This window comes from Microcaecilia unicolor, chromosome 10, assembly GCF_901765095.1.
Source record: "Microcaecilia unicolor chromosome 10, aMicUni1.1, whole genome shotgun sequence".
Lineage (NCBI taxonomy): Eukaryota > Metazoa > Chordata > Amphibia > Gymnophiona > Siphonopidae > Microcaecilia > Microcaecilia unicolor.
This window is the reverse complement of record NC_044040.1, coordinates 212,741,358-212,759,336: the sequence shown is the minus strand read 5'-3', so window position 1 is coordinate 212,759,336 and position 17,979 is coordinate 212,741,358. Positions and strand designations below refer to the sequence as shown.

Sequence of the window (17,979 nt, the reverse complement as noted above, 5' to 3'; positions counted from 1 at the left end):
GTTTACATATATTCAGGTACGTATTTTGTACCAGGGGCAATTGAGGGTTAAGTGACTTGTCCACAGTCACAAGGAGCTGCAGTGGGAATCAAACCCAGTTCCCCAGAATCAGAGTCTGCTGCTCTAACCACTAGGCTACTCCTCCACTAGCAACATTCCATGTAGAAGTCGGCCCTTGCAGATCAGCAATGCGGCCGTGCAGGACGTCAGACTCACAGAAACAGAAGCCTGCGCGGCTGCATTGCTGATCTGCAAGGGCCGACTTCTACATGGAATGTTGCTAGTGGAACATTAACATTCCATGTAGAATCTCAAATAGGGAAAGGGAAATGGGACTTGACATACCGCCTGAGGTTTTTGCAACTGCAATGGAGGGTTAAGTGACTTGCCCAGAGTCACAAGGAGCTGCAGTGGGAATCGAACTCAGTTCGCCAGGATCAAAGTCCACTGCACTAACCACTAGGCTACTCCTCCATACAAGAAAAGAAAGGTATTCTGGAGTTTTATTTATTAAATCAGCGTGCTCGGCAAGTTCTCCCTCACCTTTCTAGGCAGCAATTTTTCAGTATCCATCTGCTCTGCTAACATCTGTTCATAGTAAATAACATTATCTGTCACATCTTCATCCTCAGGATGGAAGAGCAGGTAGGATTTAGCACATTCCAAGGCATTCCTATAATCTCCAACTAAAAGAAGATGGAAAAAAAAAAAAGAGATCTGTGTTAGGGAATCAAAGATGAAAAGAAAGTGAAGTTTAATTAGCATTGACACCTGTACTAGTAACTTTTTCAGCCTCTGTTGATTGTTTGAACCCCAAATCAGTTTCCAATTCATTTAAAGTTGGCTTTTTAATATCAGCTTTTATATTTTTCCCATTTCCCAGTTAGTTCAGAACAATTACAAAATCATATCTGTATATAAACCATTATACACAGGTAGAGAAGTCTATCAACCGCTTAACAATCCCAGCAACACAGAGACTTCCAATTCAGTCCCACCACACTATCTCCTCCATCCCCTAGCCCTACCATGATAGTTTCCCTTTGCCCCACCAATCTGCCTCTTCCCATCCTGCCAGACCATCCTCTTCCCCTCACCACCATCATTGGCCTCTCGCTCTCTCCCCATGTGTTGCTGTTCCAGTTCTTCACTGGCTCTTTCTTCACCTCTGCCCCTGCTTCAAGCTTAGCGGCTAGCCTGGTCACTGGCTTTGTCATATGACACAGCTGGTTAGTGCCAATATTCATTGGCTGACCGGCTAAATTTAGCAGCAAGACAGACCTAAATAGCAGGTCTATCTTTGGCCACTAAATCTTAGCCGGTCAGACGATGAATATCGGCTTAACCAAAGCCCTCGAAATTCAATGCCAGTCACCGGATAAGGTCCCGGCATTGAATTTTCGAGTTTGTCGCCGACCACGGGACTTGGTCTCAGTATCGGCCTCAATATTTCTAAATCATATGTGACAAATTATAAGTCATCCCAGGTGAAGAGAACGGACCACGAACACCGGTGGGCCACATCGGAAAAATACAACATTGAAGTGTGTGTGTAATGGTCATCTGTTGAGTGTCAATCACTCATTAGGTCTTCACAACGCATAGAAAGGCAATCCCATTGAGGGGCCAGGGGGAAGAAAGAGAAGGTTGGGCATTACCTTTGTAATAGGAAAACTGTAAAAAGTCATAATGAAGAGGGAGGTAGTTCTCAATGGGTGACAGGCGTCCAGGTCGCGTGGCTAAATCTCTCACACATTCGTGTTCGCATACCAGCATCTGAATGTAGTGATCTACAGGGGAATGAAGGTCATATCATGCTGAACATTGTCACAGTTACTTATCCAATCACATTTTCTGTTGTACAATACGGGGTTTTTATGTTCAACTACATACTTTATGTTTCAACAATTTTTATTGATGACAAGCCAAAGTAAACAAATCCAACAAAACAGAAATTTCAATGTCAAAACATACATAATAAAGATATAACAGTACAGACCATCATCAAACTTTTAACAATTGCATCCCCTCACACCCTACCCCTATTTTAATGATTTTTAATCAGGATCAAATCAAGCCAACGTCGAACAACAAATCTAGACAAAAACATCAAACGATTACAAATAACATAGTAATAAGCAAAACAGCAAAAAGAAAAAAAAAACCTGGATAAGACATGATCCCATTTTTGTTTGTGAGAAAACTCCCGTACCCTCCCCCCTCACTACATAAGTACATAACATAAGTATTGCCACACTAGGACAGACCAAAGGTCCATGAAGCCCAGCGTCCTGTTTCCAACAGTGGCCAATCCAGGTCACAAATACCTGGCAATATCCCCAAAAAGCTCAATACATTTTGTGCTGCTTATCCCAGAAATAAGCAGTGGATTTTCCCAAAGTAATTTTAATAATGGTGTATGGACTTTTCATTTAGGAAGCTGTCAAACCCTTTTTTAAACCCCGCTAAGCTAACCACCTTCACCACATTCTCTGGCAACAAATTCCAGAGTTTAGTTACAGGTTGAGTGAAGAAATATTTTCTCTGATTTGTTTTAAATTTACTACTTTCCTTTTAAATTCCTTTCATATTTCACAGTTGTGTACAAGATCACCCCCTCCCCCCAACCCTACTTTTCAGTCTCGGCATGCTCAGTTTCATTAAAACAAGTATGAACAGCAACTGAAAACAAGACAGGGTGCCAGGCAATTTGAGACCAGCATGGACAAATGCTTTAGCTGGCAGGGGGTTGGGGACCCACACCAGTCAAACCGGGGACCCCAGAAACAATTTTTTTTGGGGGGCAGGCTCCCATGACCCACATAGCTACTCCACTGAGCAAGAATCTTCTCTGATGCAGCCAGGAATCTGAATGCAACGCAAAAGTGTCCATAGGAACAGCAGAGGTAGGAGGGGTGGGAAACTGAGGGGTGCTTCCCTGACTTTCTTTTTCTCTTCCCTATAGAGAACAGAACAACTGTCATCTTGGATATGGTCCACAGTTATGCAAAATTGGGCTTTGAAGACCAGGCCAGTCTGTTCTCTTCAGATGGCCGTCCAACTTCACCTTCAGATAATTCTACTGTTGGTCTCTAGGCCTCAGGTAAATAAAATAGTTAAAAACAGAATCAAAACAAATGTGCTTTCTGATAAACCAGTGCCTAATGATTAAATTCCTGGGACAAAGCCTACGTCAAGGAAGTGTGGGCTGTGAATGATAAATCACCATAAACGAGGCATTTCCTGGCTAAAAAATGCACAAGCATACAAAAATCTGAAATGCCTGCCACGCTACGTGCTGTGGGCTAATCTATTCCTACCCCAGTGTAGCTCTTCAGGAACAACCATCTTGTGAAAAAAGGGATAAATTTGAGTAGCAGTTACATTGGAGAATATTTATTTATTTATTTATTTATACATCTGTACCCCACATTTTCCAATCAGGTAGTCGGTTCAGTGTGGCTTACAGTTTGATTTAGTCAGACCTGTTTTATAAGTGTTAGAAGTAGATTCGTCCTAGTTCAGCATCTGTTAGCAGTAAAGTGTCGTAGTATGTCTGTGGGTGGTCAGGTTTAATTATGCGGGATCGTCGGGGGAAGAATTTTCTAAAGAAGTGGGCTTTTAAGTGTTTTTGGAAAGTTATATAATTGTTCATGCATTTGAGGGCTTTTGGTATTGTGTTCCATGCTTTTTTTTGGGGGGGGGGGGCAAATCAGGGGCGTAGCCTGACTACAGATTTTGGGTGGGCCTAGGCAAGAAGTGGGTGGGCACCAAGTGCTCTTCCCCCCCCCCCCCCCCCACCAACAAAAATATCTCAGCTGGCGGGGAAATGCTTCTTTCCACCATGGCAGTCTGCAGTACGCATGCGCCAGGGGCGTAGCCAGACACCCAATTTTGGGTGGGCCTGGGCCCAAGATGGGTGGGCAGAAGAACTCCGCCTTATCCCACAAGTGATTTGGTCTCTCCCTCTGTCGCCTCCATACCATATGGTCTCTCAAACATCCCCCCCCCCCCCCCCCCCACATACCTTTTAAATAGATTTTCACCTGCAGCGAGCAGCAACTAATACACACTGCTCATGTTGGCCCTACAGCCTTCCCTCTGATGCAACTTCCTGTTCCTCATAGGCGGGGCTATGTCAGAGGGAAGGCTGTGGGGCTGGTGTGAGCAGTATGTATCAGTCGCTACTTGCTGCAGGTGAAGATCTATTTACAAGGTATGCAGGAGGGACAGATGTTGGGAGTTTTCGGCTGGTGGGGCTTGGGAAGAATGCCTGCCAGCCACATCATAGGTGTACTGCTACTGGATGGGCCTGAGCCCAAAGTGGGTGGGCCTGGGCCCACCTGGGCCCACCCTTGGCTACGCCGCTGGGGCAAATGTACGTAAAGTTGGTGGACTATAAAGATTTGTATATCAAGCCTTGGCATTTGGGAAAGTGGAGGTGAGGTAGTTTCTTGTGCCTCCGATAGCGTTTCATATAGGTAGATCGATTTAGATTAGTCACGTATTCCGGTGTGAGTCCCAAACGTATTCTGTAGGCTATACAGCATATCTTGAAGGATATCCGTGCTTCAATTGGTAGCCAGCGTAGGTTTTGGAGTAGTGGCCGAGCGCTTTAAAATCGATTTTTTTTTTCCAAAGATAAATCTTGCTGCTGTGTTTTGTGCTGTTTGTAGTCTCTTTGAAATGATATATCTGTTGTTAAAATATGGCGATGGTGGATTAGGGGAACTGGCCATGGGGCAACTGGAACCTGCCCAAACTGGGCATGAGCCTTCATTCACTCGCATTTAAACGAGGAGGTTTCCACATTTCATTCGTTCTCCCATCTAGCCATCTAGTGTGCACTTCAGGAAACCAGCAGGAGTCACTGTGGCACAATGAACGAGACTCCTTCCTTCTATCCAGGATCTGTGAATGCTACTTCTGCAGTGTCTTCAGGCCTGGTTGATCCTGCACGCAGGAGATTTAAGCCCAGGAACTGAAGCTGCCACAGCTACATTTTGGATTGTTTTTGACAATCTCTGGTATGAATGTAGGCTGTCCTGTTTTTTTTATTGAAGTTCTTTTCAGAGTCTTCCAAATTTTAGTATGTAAACCACTTTGACCTGCTTGTCAAGTATGGTTAATTGGTTAACAAACACTAAACAATTAAAGCAAGCATAATGTGGTGAGCTTTTAAGCCGAGCATCCTTGACTCACTCTTCCAAAAGAGAGGTAGATTTATCATTACATTCTTACGTACTTGGAGATGTTTCTACAAACCATCATGGATAATGTATAATGGCTCATTTACCACTCACCAAAATGGAGGAGTATCCTAGTGGTTAGAGCAGAGCAAGTATCAAATCGTATCATCTAAAACTTACACAGTAAGTAAGAAATACACTGAAGTTAAACTATTTTAAAATGAATTTGGGATTCTGGAACCTTCTTCAACCAGAATTGGTGCTTCATAGTATTATTACAAGGGAGGGGCATGAGGATATCCAGGCAAGAGTGCTTACGCCAAGTCAATGGCAATGCGTATGTCGCTGTGATTGAGTACACCTTGCAGTGTGCACAAGTCATTGTATTCTATAAGTTGTACACATTACTCTAGGCAGAACGCCTAAGACATAACCATGCTCCGCCCACAGGTATGGCCTGCTTGCGTTTGCACACTAAGGGGTCCTTTTAATAAGGTGTGCTAATGGATTTACCGCATGCTAAATGATAAGACACCTATAAGAATATAATGGGCTTCTTACCATTTATCATGCACTAAATTCATTAGCGCACCTTAGTGGAAGGATCCCTAAGCTACATGCGTGCCATGTTTCCAGAACAGCACCTAGTTCTTATGTGCGCATTTGCTAATTAAAGTCACCAATCCCGTATGACGGTGCTAGTATTCTGTAAGCATTGGCAGGAAATTGGTGAATTAATTTAGGAATGCCTTACAGGATTGCCCTTTTAGCCTGTTTCATTGGAAATGCCTTCTCTGTGCCAAACAATGAGTTTCGTTTTTTTTTTTTTTAATCAGGCTTTTAAAGTGGAAACAGTTATAAAATTATGCATTAGCTCAGAGCCCACAGGGCCAGCATGAGGTCAGTGAACGTTTGTAGCCAATATTTCCTAAATTACAGATATGTCTATGATTTATGCCAATTAAGTGCACTTTAGGTTAAAGAAGTAAGTATCTTAATTACTAACGCATGGACTTGGCATTGAGTTGTTAAGCTCCAGTGACAAACACTGTAAAATAATTCCGAAGCGTGTAAGCTGCTGGGTTTTTTTTTTTTTGGTCTAATAAGATTACTTAATGTTAACATTGGTTGCATGTTTTCTAAACCTCCTGCTGCAAGGCTTCCCGGGATTTTCCCATCCTCAGTCAGTGGCAACATTCCTGCAAACTTAGAACCTCAGTAAAACTTTGGCCTGTTCTATTCCAGCTCCCAAACATTCAGGTTCATCCCATTGGCCCCAACTCAATAGGGCTTGCCTTCAAAGAGTACACTTCAAGTGCCATAAAATACTCTAATTACGTTTGCTTACAAAGAGGAATGAAACCAATTTTGACGCTCATCTGAGAGGAAAAAATACAGCAGCTTGTTATTTTGCAAAAAGCTTAGTCATGTTGGCCCATGAGAAAACTGGAATCTTTGTGAGTCTGTGATACCTTTAAAGATTAACAAAGGAATGGCGGAAGAGCCGAATGGGGAGAGGAGTGAGTTGACAACTGGGGGAAGCCAGGATTCGCATCCCACTGTGGCTCCTTGTGATCTTAGGCAAGTCACTTAACCCTTCAATGCCCTGGGTACAAACCCAGGCACCCTTTTACTAAAGCTTAGCGCGAGGTAACGGAATTAGCACACGCTAAACGCCAAGAAGCCCATTTTATATCTATCGGTTTCTTAATTCCGTTAGCCTGTGCTAAGCTTTAGTGAAAGGGCCCCTTAGATTGTAAGCCCTCCAGAGACAAGAAAAGACCAACTCTACTTGAATGTTACTATGTTAAAGAGGAAAAAACAGAAGTGCATCTAATGATGTTGCTGACTGTACTAGCAGGCTAAAAACTCCCTAGAAATCAACTGGATCAGTGTGCCAGTTTGGAGGTATCCTCCAGTGGCGTTCCTAGGCTGCCTGGCACCCGGGGCGGATCGCCGATGCACCCCCCCCCCCCCCCCGGGTGCAGCGCAGCCCCCCCCCCGGGTGCACGTTTACCTGCTGGGGGGGTGCTGCACGCCTGTTGGCCGAGTCCGCTCATTCCCTCCCTGCTGCTCCCTCTGCCCCGGAACAGGAAGTAACCTGTTCCGCACAGAGGGAGCAGCAGGGAGGGAAAGAGCGGACTCGGCCAACAGGCGCGCGGCACCCCCCCAGCGGCGTGCACCCTGGGTGGAGTACCCCCACCACCCCCCCCCTTGGTACGCCACTGGTATCCTCAAAGATCAAGAGAAAAAGGTGTAGAAAAGGAAGGCCGAGTGACATTACTACTCATGAGCAGTGGCGTTCCTAGGGGGGCTGACACCCGGGGCGGATCGCCGACCCGCCCCCCCCCCCCCCCCCCCCCCCCCCCGGTGCAGCGCGACACCCCCCCCCCCCCCCGGCAAAAGACCCCCCCCCCCCCGGGGCAAAGGGAGCATGAAACGAAGAGCTGACAGGCGCGCGGCACCCCCCCCAGCGGCGTGCACCCAGGGCGGACCACCCCCACCGCCCCCCCCCCCCCCCCCCCGCTTGGTACGCCACTGCTCATGAGGTAGTGTAGTCCACAGGGAAATAGGAAGCCGGATGCTTGGGCAACAGCTTCACTAGAATGGCAAGTAGTTTGGATTAATACAAAGTTTGGAAGTAAGACATGAAGGGTTGACAGGTGTTAGTAAGCGTGGGAAATGCTATGCTCATTTGCCCCCAACAGGACTAAGAGCCAAAAATGGAAGACAGCCAAAATGACTTGGATACAAAGCAATATCTTACAAGCACTCAAATTTCTATAGCTGACAGTGACACCAGGGATATATCCTAGCAATCTATACTGGAAGAACACGCAGACTAGAAGGAGCAATCAATCCTTTTCTGCTATCATTTACTATGGTACTATGAAATTTCAATCTAACGTTGCAATGTTTTTACAGCAAATTCTGTGCGGTAACCAATAACATGCCAGTTCATGCAAAGTTCTCTTGTGCATGTTGACTGTGGATAACCTGAAAACCCAACTGACTGAGGATCCCCCAGGACAGATTTGGGAACCACGAGCTTAGAACGTACATATCTTTTTGAAAATGAAATGAATGTATATAGTTTCAAAAAGTATTTTAACATAGTACACTTTTAGGCAAGTTACTGTGTGCTGAGGGTCTCCCTTTTTCTAACAGGGTCTATGGTTTCTAGCTTTTGAATTTTGTTGGTGTTTGAAATGTGAACATGCTGGTGATGTCCAACTATCATCAAAATCTTCGAAACATCCTGCTCCTGAAGCTAACACCAGTGGCGTTCCTATGTCGGCTGCTAGCCGGGGTGGATTGCCGCTGTGCACCCCCCTCGGTGCATCACCCCCACCCCGACGGCGCATCACCTCCTGGGGATGCAGGGAGCAGTCACATGGGTGTTGGCTCTGCCATTTCCCTGCCCCAGAACAGGAAGTAACGTCAGAGGAAGCAGGGAACCGACCAGTGGCGTAGCCACAGGTGGGCCTGGGTGGGCCGGGGCCCACCCACTTAGGGCTCAGGCCCACCCAACAGTAGCACACATTTGGTGGTAGCTGGTGGGGATCCCAAGCTTAGCCAGCTGAAGTCCCCTTGATGGTAACGAAAACACTACTCTCCACGATACCAGCACAAGCTCAGTTTTCAGCGCATGCGTACTGCAGACTGCCATGGTGGAAAGAAGCATTTCACCGCAAGCTGAGATATTTTTGTTGGTGGTGGCTGGGGGGGGGGGGGGGGGGAAGAGCACTTGGTGCCCACCCACTTCTTGCCTAGGCCCACCCAAAATCTGTAGTCTGGCTACGCCCCTGGAACCGACAGAACCGACAGCCGCGCAGCTGCTCCCTACGCCCCCTTGCAGCGTGCACCTGGGGCAGATTGCCCCCACCACCCCGCCCTTGGTACGCCACTGGCTTGCAAGGGTACAATGTTCTGAAACACACACTTATTCACACACTTGTGAGGGCTCAGCAAAATATTCATTCAGAACCTCTGCCACTGAAAAGGTTGGGAAAAAAAATTCAAACTAGACTGTTCAGTTGCTCTTCACCAATGATGCTTCACTAGTATTATGGACCCCAAGCCAAGTACAGTGGCGTCGCGAGGGCAGCTGACACCCGGGGCGGGTCGCCGCTGCGCCCTCCCCGGGTGCAGCGCAATGCACCCTCCCCCCTCCGGGGCGCAACCCCCCCCCCCAAGAACATACCTGCTGGAAGGCGGTGAGGGGCGGGCGGGAGAGCCAATCCGCCAAGTGCACGCCGCTGGGGGGTGTCGGCGCCTCGCTGTTTCCTTGCTCTCTCTGCCCCGGAACAGGTTACTTCCTGTTCCGGGGCAGAGAGAGCAAGGAAACAGCGAGGCGCCGACACCCCCCAGCGGCGTGCACTTGGCGGACTGCCCCACCGCCCCCCCCCTTCCTATGCCACTGGCCAAGTATACCCTAAAATATGTCCAGCACCCTCACCCTGGTACTGTTAATGCCTCAACAAGTCACTTACCTGCTATTGCTTCATAAAGGTTGGCCTCATAACCCACGTACTCATGCTCCACGAATTTCTGTGGCCCCTCGCACATGGCTCTGCACTCAACGTCTGCTTGGTAATATCCTTTCAGAGCTTCTTCCATATGTTCGATGGCCAACTCGTATTCTTCAGCATCGTAATATTTCACTGCCGCACTGTAATCTTCCTGGAAAGTAAATGAAGCAGCCATGGAACAGGATCACATTCTTCAATTTATTTTGCATGGTCGAAAAATTTATATGGGAGAGGGTTAGCAGATTTGACAGAGCGAGAGAGTTTGGTGGTTTTGTATGTTTTCTATTGAATTAGGTACGTGATAATTTTTGTAAGCCGCTTAGTGGTAAGCAGGGTAAAAGTTTTTAGATAAATAAATATATCAAGTGCCTCATTTCTTAAGCATGTTAAGGAACTGTAGAAATCCCTTAACTCCTGGGGCGGGAAAAGAAAGAAGTCCAGGGATGGGAAGGGCAATTTCCCTTCGCATTTATTCATGTATCTGTTTGGAAACCACCTCTATCGAGATACCAGAAGCAGCGAACGCACACATAAAATTCTAAACAATAACACTACAGAATCCATCAGTTCTCCCAAAAATATGCCTCTCCTAAAAAAACTCATCCACAATCGGGAAAGCATGCCTAAAATTTAACCCTGACAAAATACTATAACCAGGATATAATAAATCTATAATATAATAATATATAATAATATATTATATATATATATATATAATAATATATAATAATATATAATAATAATATATAATATAATAATATATAATATAATATAATAAATCTATAATAAATAAGTCCTTCTATGTTTAAATTGTACAGCGCTGCGTAACCCTAGTAGCGCTTTAGAAATGCTAGTTAGTAGTAGTAGTAGTAGTAGTAGATATAATAAATCTAACAATTTCAACATTATTCTTTGTAATTTTTTAAGAGCACCCTGGGATATTCCCACTATAAGAAGCACAACAAAATTTTGTTGCTTAGTGGTGTAGCACTTCTTCCATCGGATTACTCAGTTTGATTCTTCTTTTGTGAATCACCAGATAAGTGCTAGCAGGCTGGTATAATTCTTCAAATAGTATAATAACAATGTCCTGCCAGCCTTATGTGCAGTACAAAAAATATAACCTGCCCCAATGTTCATCAAAATCAGTGATATGTAAAAGTAATTAATGTTAAAATGTTTAATGAACGCTTATCTGAGTTGTGCTGTATCCGCGTTACTTTTATGCTCTGTCCATGATCTTTTTGATCTTCTTGTGTCCGAAAATAAATCTCTAATTATTCGCCTTCCCCTGAACACTCTTCCCCTGTCTTGCTCCCTCCCATATTGGCGCCGATTCAAAATGGCCACGAGAGTGACCTTGCCAGACTTCTGCAGAAATCTCGCAAGGCTGCTTCAACTCTCGGCGGCCATTTTGAATTGGCGCTGGGACCAGAGTCAGCAAACAGTCTGCAGGCGCTCCGGGCAGGAAAGAGGGGGCTCTTTCCTGCTCCGAAGAAGTCATTAGACCACCAGGGCAGTACAGGGAGGGGAGGATAGGACACCATTAGGCCCACTCGCCTGCCAGCCTGCCCGTTTGTCTGCAAATCCGGACAAACGGGCAGGCTTGCAAAACCAGACCGGTTACCTGGCCATGTCCTCAAAAAGAGGACATATCCAGGTTAAAACGGGACATATGGTAACCTACCCCTGGGTAACAGAATGGATAGGTTGTCACCAGCAATTCTTCACAGAAGAAGAGACCAGTGTAGAGGTCACCTAAATTCTGCCTGATATAAACCTGTATTGACTCTACCAGTACTAGGTATCTGAACTTTTGACTTAGACAGTAGGAGGAGGAGGACTTATCCTTTGGAGGAAAACTACATGAGTATATATTCCAAGTATTCCAAGTCCAGTGGGAATGATACTGTTTTTGGTTCCAGATCCACTGATGTGAGGCTCTTCCTAACTAAATACACATAGGTAATTACAGATCAAAAATTGTTAGGTAGAATTATTAGCTAATGTAACCCTTGGTTGTTATTCTTCTATAATCCATATGGCAGTAAACATTTTTAGAAGACTAGGAGACATTTCTTGTTGCTAGAGAGGTTATTCCTGATCCATTTCAGAGTAGAACAGTCCAGCTTGAACTTGAATTCCTAAATGTCCCATGGTCCTTTCATGGCAGTGATGGAATGACGGTGGTCGGGGCCCCTGGACAGTAAAGATCTTTGGGTCTCCTCCCGGCCACTTCCTCCCCCATCCCCCCGCTGCACCCCACCTCCAGCACACTACAGCTGCACCCCTCTCACACACACACCCTGAGTCAAAGTGGGCCCTCCTCCTACCTGGTGGTCTAATGGCTTCTCTTTCCTGCCTGCTATCCCTACTGTGCCCAGCGTTGCAGCTGTGTTTTCAAAACGGCTGCAGAGACTTACTGCAGTAGTCTCGCAGGTCTCAGAAGTCTCAGCAGCCATTTTGAAAACACGGCAGTGGGCAGGAAAGAGCCTCTGGGCACCCTAGAGTCTCTAAGTTCTTGGACACTGCCTGGTTGCCCAAATGGTCAGTCAGTCCACCCCTCTGACTGAGGAAGAAGAGCATCTCTCTGGCCCTACAGCAGTGGACTCCACCTCTTCCTTACTCACCATATGCGGTCGATGCTCTCTGTCAATAAAGCGCATATCCTTGGCCTTCGTCATGGTTTTGTAGTTTTCAAGGTTCTGTTGTATTTCCATGTGCTCCGGATTGGCCATAAAGAACGTGTGAGCCGCTTCTGTGGCCTTATCCAACTGGTTCAACTAGGAAATAACAAAAACAAGAGACAAACTATTCAGACCAATTAATTAATTTGCATCTCAAAGCTTTTAAAGGTAATAAATAGAAATAAAACAAAACAGAGAAGAAAATAAGAAGATACCTTTTTATTGCACTAACTTAGAACATTTTTTTGATTAGCCGTTGAAGGCAAACCTTCTTCTTCAGATTGGAAATAAGCAAATGTGGACAAATATCAGAACGCGTTGCCACGCAACCTAAAAGCGATCTATGAACTGACCAACTTCCGCAAACTACTGAAGACCCGTCTCTTTGACAAGATATACCACAAAGATCAACACATGTGAAATTCTCCACCTATATCCAGAAATGTCTTATGTCTTCTGCTATACCACGATCATGTATTCCATTATCATGCAACCCAAAATCCTTCTGTAACACTAAATGTATATTCTCTTCTTATTTCCAGTATCCATAAGCCACATTGAGCCTGCAAAGAGGTGGGAAAATGTGGGATACAAATGCAATAAATAAAAATAAATAAATAAATAATAAGTGAAAGATAAAAGCAATCCAAAGCTTCTGTCATAATGCGTAAGGGGACAGACTCCTAGACCTCAATATGTAAACTCTGGAAGAAAAGCGGGAGAGAGAGAGGAAATGATAAGAGGTGTTTAAATACCTTCATGGTACAGGAGGGGAACCTCCTTCAAATGAAGGAAAATTCTGGAATAAGAGGGTGTAGGATGAATTTAAGAGGTTATAGGCTCAGGAGTAACCTAAGAAAATACCCTTTTCGTGGAAAGGGTGGTGGACACGTAGAATCGCCTCCAGGTGGAGGTGGTGGAGACAAGGACTGGGTCTGAATTTAAGAAAGCGTAGGACAGGCACGTGGGATCTCTTAGGGAAAGAGGCAGATAGTGGTTGCTAAGGATGGGCCTTTTGGTGCGTATCTGCCATCTTGTTTCTGTGTTTCAATGACAGTCTCACAGGAAGAGGGTGGGGTGGGTTAGGTGAGAGACAGGGAGAGCCGGGTGGGTGAGAGACAGGGAGAGCCGCATGGCTGAGAAGATGGTGACATAGCAGTAGAATTTTATGATTTATAATGGGATAGAAAACCAGAGATCTTTGTTAAGTCCTGTCCTTCCGAGGTATATGAAAATCAGAATGCAAACAAACTAAGTCAGCAGATGCCCTACAGGTAAACCCCACTAGCCACACTGATGGAAGTGCTAATCAGATGGGGATAGCAAACCTCTGAAACCACCAAATCATCACAGCAGGAGATCTCTGTACTGTCTAAAGGACCTTTCATTTTGCCCTTCCAGCAAACTAGATGAAATTCAACTATACAGACTTTTGCCAGACTTTCCCCAGATGATCAACAATAATACCATCCTTAAATTTGCATGTCATTAGCATTGATCATTAGGGAGTTAACTCCCCCCTGCTGTTCTGGCGCTGTTTCAGAACAGAGCAGGGAATTAATCATCGGCCTGAAGGCGCTGCAGTGGGAATTGAACCCTGTTCCCCTGGTCCTTTAGGCCACAGCACTAACCTTTAGGCTACTCCTCCACTCCAACACTGTAAGTGAGGTTGGCCTGATTGTGTCCATCACTGCAGGTAAGAAATGTATGTGAATGATGACCCAGTAGCACCGCAGACTCTGTGTAAAAGGCCTACATGCATCAGAGATTTCTGCTTTGCCAGATAGAACAGTTAAAAGGATGATGAAGACAAAGGGGCAGGTCAGCTGTGCTTGGATCCCTGACAAATGCCTGGGCAACAGGCTGCAGAGAAAGACCAAGAGGTCACCAAGCCAAATTGTTCTCTCCCCTAACCAGACTGAGTCACAACAAGAAACATCTTTTAAAGGGTCTTTATTAGAACGAAGGTGAAGGGAAACAGATCAGCACATTCCAAAGAAGAATGCAATCTCAGCCCTTGCGCTGTCTCTGTGGGTTATAGTGCAGCCCAGGTCATAAACAAAATCCATTTCCCATAACCTCTTTCCAGCCAAGTCATTGAGGCTTGCTCGCCTTGCTGCTGCAGACCTGCGATCAGCAGGCTGGGCGGAGGGGGGGGGGGGGGGGGGATTTCAGATTAGCTCTGAACTGGAAGGAGGTTTGGCTCTGAGATGTCTCTTCCTCCCCCTTCCTTTCTCCCCTCTAGTCTAAGGTCAGGGACAGCTTGGATAGAAATTTTAAAAGAGTCTTTCTTAACGGTCAGCACAAAACTGCTGGCTTAGAAAAGAATGGTTGGCAATGTGAATATCTAAATGTCTTAGCAGAAATTAAGTCACCGCCCCCCCCCCCCACCTTCTATTTTGATTGCATTGACAGCTCTCTCCACCTCCTCGTTCTCTTTGATAGTCTTAAAACCCCTCTTAAAAATGAAGAATTCACAGAACCACTGAAACATGAGAAAAAGTGTATGTACATTCAGCGGGATGCTGTGAATAATTGGCAAGAAAAATGGTGTCTTTGCAGATAACCAAGGTTTAGCCCCTATTTGTATCCCCCTGCCCTGGCTGAAATGGACAAGCATTGCAGTGACGGTGGTCCTCTGCCATTGGTTTCCACCAGGGGCGTAGCCAGACACCCAATTTTGGGTGGGCCTGGGCCCAAGATGGGTGGGCAGAAGTACTCCGCAAGTGATTTGGTCTCTCCCTCTCTCACCTGCATGCCATATGGTCCTTCAAACATCAGCCCCTCCCCTGCATACCTTTTAAATAGCAGATTTTCACCGACAGCGAGCAGCAACTAATACACACCGCTCATGTTGGCCTCACAGCCTTCCCTCTGATGTAACTTCCTGTTTCCACATAGGCAGGAATACATAAGCGGGAAGGCTGTGGGGCTGGTGGGAGCAGTATGTATCAGTCGCTGCTCACTGCAGGCATCTGGTATTTACAAGGTATGCAGGAGGGACAGTTGTTGGGAGTTTTCGGCTGGTGGGACTTGGGGAATCCCTGCCAGCCACATCATAGATATGCTGCTACTGGGTGGGCCTGAGCCCAAAATGGGTGGGCCTAGCCCACCCTTGGCTACGCCACTGGTTTCCACGGAATCAGGAATGGTACGCACCCTATGTCTGGCTACTGGATGTCACTGCTGAGTGATATCTTAAGACTCCATCCATCCCCCAGGATATGCATTCTCCCAGTTTCCATTCCTGCACCGTTAACTTTACACTGAGCACCAGAGGAGTCTTACAGTTTAGCTATTTCCTATAAACCCACTGAAAACAGAAAACACTTATCGGCCTAAATCTCTATTCAACTGTAGGTTGTCGATATTCGCTTCTGTTTTTTTTTTTTTTTTAAACACAGCTTTTAAATCTAGCCTTACGTCGTGCTCAAATATTCTGCAAATAGAGGCCGCATCATAACAGGTCATCGATGCGCAAAGACCAAGTAGGTGGCTATTTCAAGTTTATTTCCTAAAGACACATAGAGGGGCATTTTCGAAAGAAAAGTTCAAGTTGCGATTTGGATGTCTTTGTAAAACGTCCAAATCCGGAGGCGGGAAAAAAAACGTGTTTTCGAAACAAGATGGACGTCCATCTTTCGTTTCAAAAATAGTGTCAGAGACGTCCAAATCCAAGGAAGCCCTTAAATTTAGACGTCCCTAGATTTGGACGTTCTTGGTTTTGGACGTCTTTGACTTTTGGCGATTTTTCAAAGATGTCCAAGTCAAAAACGTCCAAATGCAAACCATTTGGATGTGGGAGGAACCAGCATTTGTAGTGCACTGGTCCCCCTGACATGCCAGGACACCAACCGGGTACCCTAGGGGGCACTGCAGTGGACTTCATAAAATGCTCCCAGGAGCATAGCTCCCTTACCTTGTGTGCTGAGCCCCCAAAACACACTACCCACAACTGTTCACCACTACCATAGTCCTTACGGGTGAACGGGGGCACCTATAAGTGGGTACAGTGGGTTTGTGCTGGGTTTTGGAGAGCTAGCTGCTTCCTCCACAGATGTAACAGGTAGGGGGGTATTGCCTGGGTCTGCCTGTCTGAAGTGCACTGCAGTACCCAGTAAAACTGCTCCTGGGAGGGACCTTCATGTGCTGTCATGGACCTGAGTATGACATCTGAGGCTGGCATGAAATATTTTTAAACATGTTTTTTGAGGGTGGGAGGGGGTTAGTGACCACTGGGGGAGTAATGGGAGGTCATCTGGTCATTTTGGGCACCTTTTTGTGCTTTATTTGTAAAAAGAAAAACACGTCCGGGTGAAAACGTCCAAGTGTTTGTCATGGATGTCCTTGCTTTTTTCGATTATGGGTCAAAACGGTTCAAGTGTTAGGCACGCCCAAGTCCCGCCTTCGCTACGCCTCTGACATGCCCCGTTGAAATTTGGACGTCCTTGCGACAGACTGCAGTTGGGGATGTCCAAAATCGGGTTTCGATTATACCGATTTGGACGTCTCTGGGAGATGGACGTCCACGTTCCGATTTATGTCGAAAGATGGACGTCCTTCTCTTTTGAACATGAGCCTGAGAGCCACTAAACTGTCCAGAGACATCAGGTAGATTAACACTCCATTACAGTGGCGTAACTACGGGTGAGTACAGACCCACCTCATCTGATTCCCCAAAACAATTCAGCGGCAGCTGCCGCCTGACTCCCCTCTCTCCCTCTCCCCCCCCCCCCCCCCCGGCAACTCCCTCCCTGATCTACCTCAGCATTTTCACGGCAGTACCAGTGGCACACATACACTGCCTGTACTGGCCCCACAGGATTCCCTCTACCAGGATGTGGCAAAGAGAAGTCTGCTAGGCCGGTTCAGGCAGCAGATGTGAATTGCTGGTGCCGCCCATGAAGTTGCTGAGGTAAACCTTGGGGAGGGGGGATTGTCAGGCCATGACCAAGAGGCAACTGCTGGATCTGGGAAAGGAGGACTAAAGGGAGATAGATGCAGGATGGGGGGGGGGGGGATTTTGGAAGGCCCACCTCTCTTAACGGTGGGCCCACCCAAAATCACAGGTCTGGCTATGCCACTGCTTAATCTCACAATGCACATGTACTTACGCTGCAGATGTTGACTTCTACTGTGAGCAGAATATCCTGGCAAGCAGAAAGCTAAGTCTATGCAAATTTAATGCATTGAGAAGTTGCATGCAGGACATGTGCACAAAAATTTTGCTTGCAGCTTGTTGTGTGCATATCAGAACAGCAGCAGAAGTGTCTACATACATAAGTACATAAGTAATGCCACACTGGGAAAAGACAAAGGGTCCATCGAGCCCAGCATCCTGTCCACGACAGCGGCCAATCCAGGCCAAGGGCACCTGGAAAGCTTCCCAAACGTACAAACATTCTATACATGTTATTCCCGGAATTGTGGCTTTTTCCCAAGTCCATTTAGTAGCGGTTTATGGACTTGTCCTTTAGGAAACCGTCTAACCCTCTTTTAAACTCTGCCAAGCTAACCGCCTTCACCACGTTCTCCACCAACAAATTCCAGAGTTTAATTACGCATTGGGTG

The 17,979-nt window shown here is 46.2% G+C and overlaps 1 protein-coding gene across 2 annotated transcripts in view; it reads right to left on the bottom strand.

Annotated features, from left to right (window-relative positions):
* Positions 1-17,979, bottom strand: part of P3H2 (prolyl 3-hydroxylase 2) — a 162,565-nt gene that overhangs the window by 30,423 nt on the left and 114,163 nt on the right. For both annotated transcript variants that reach the window (XM_030216636.1, XM_030216635.1), the window contains 4 exons: positions 12,352-12,504; positions 9,683-9,872; positions 1,659-1,790; positions 544-686 (listed from right to left, as the gene is read on the bottom strand). In XM_030216636.1, coding sequence (XP_030072496.1) covers positions 544-686; positions 1,659-1,790; positions 9,683-9,872; positions 12,352-12,504 — 618 coding nt within the window. The remainder of the gene's footprint in view (positions 1-543; positions 687-1,658; positions 1,791-9,682; positions 9,873-12,351; positions 12,505-17,979) is intronic.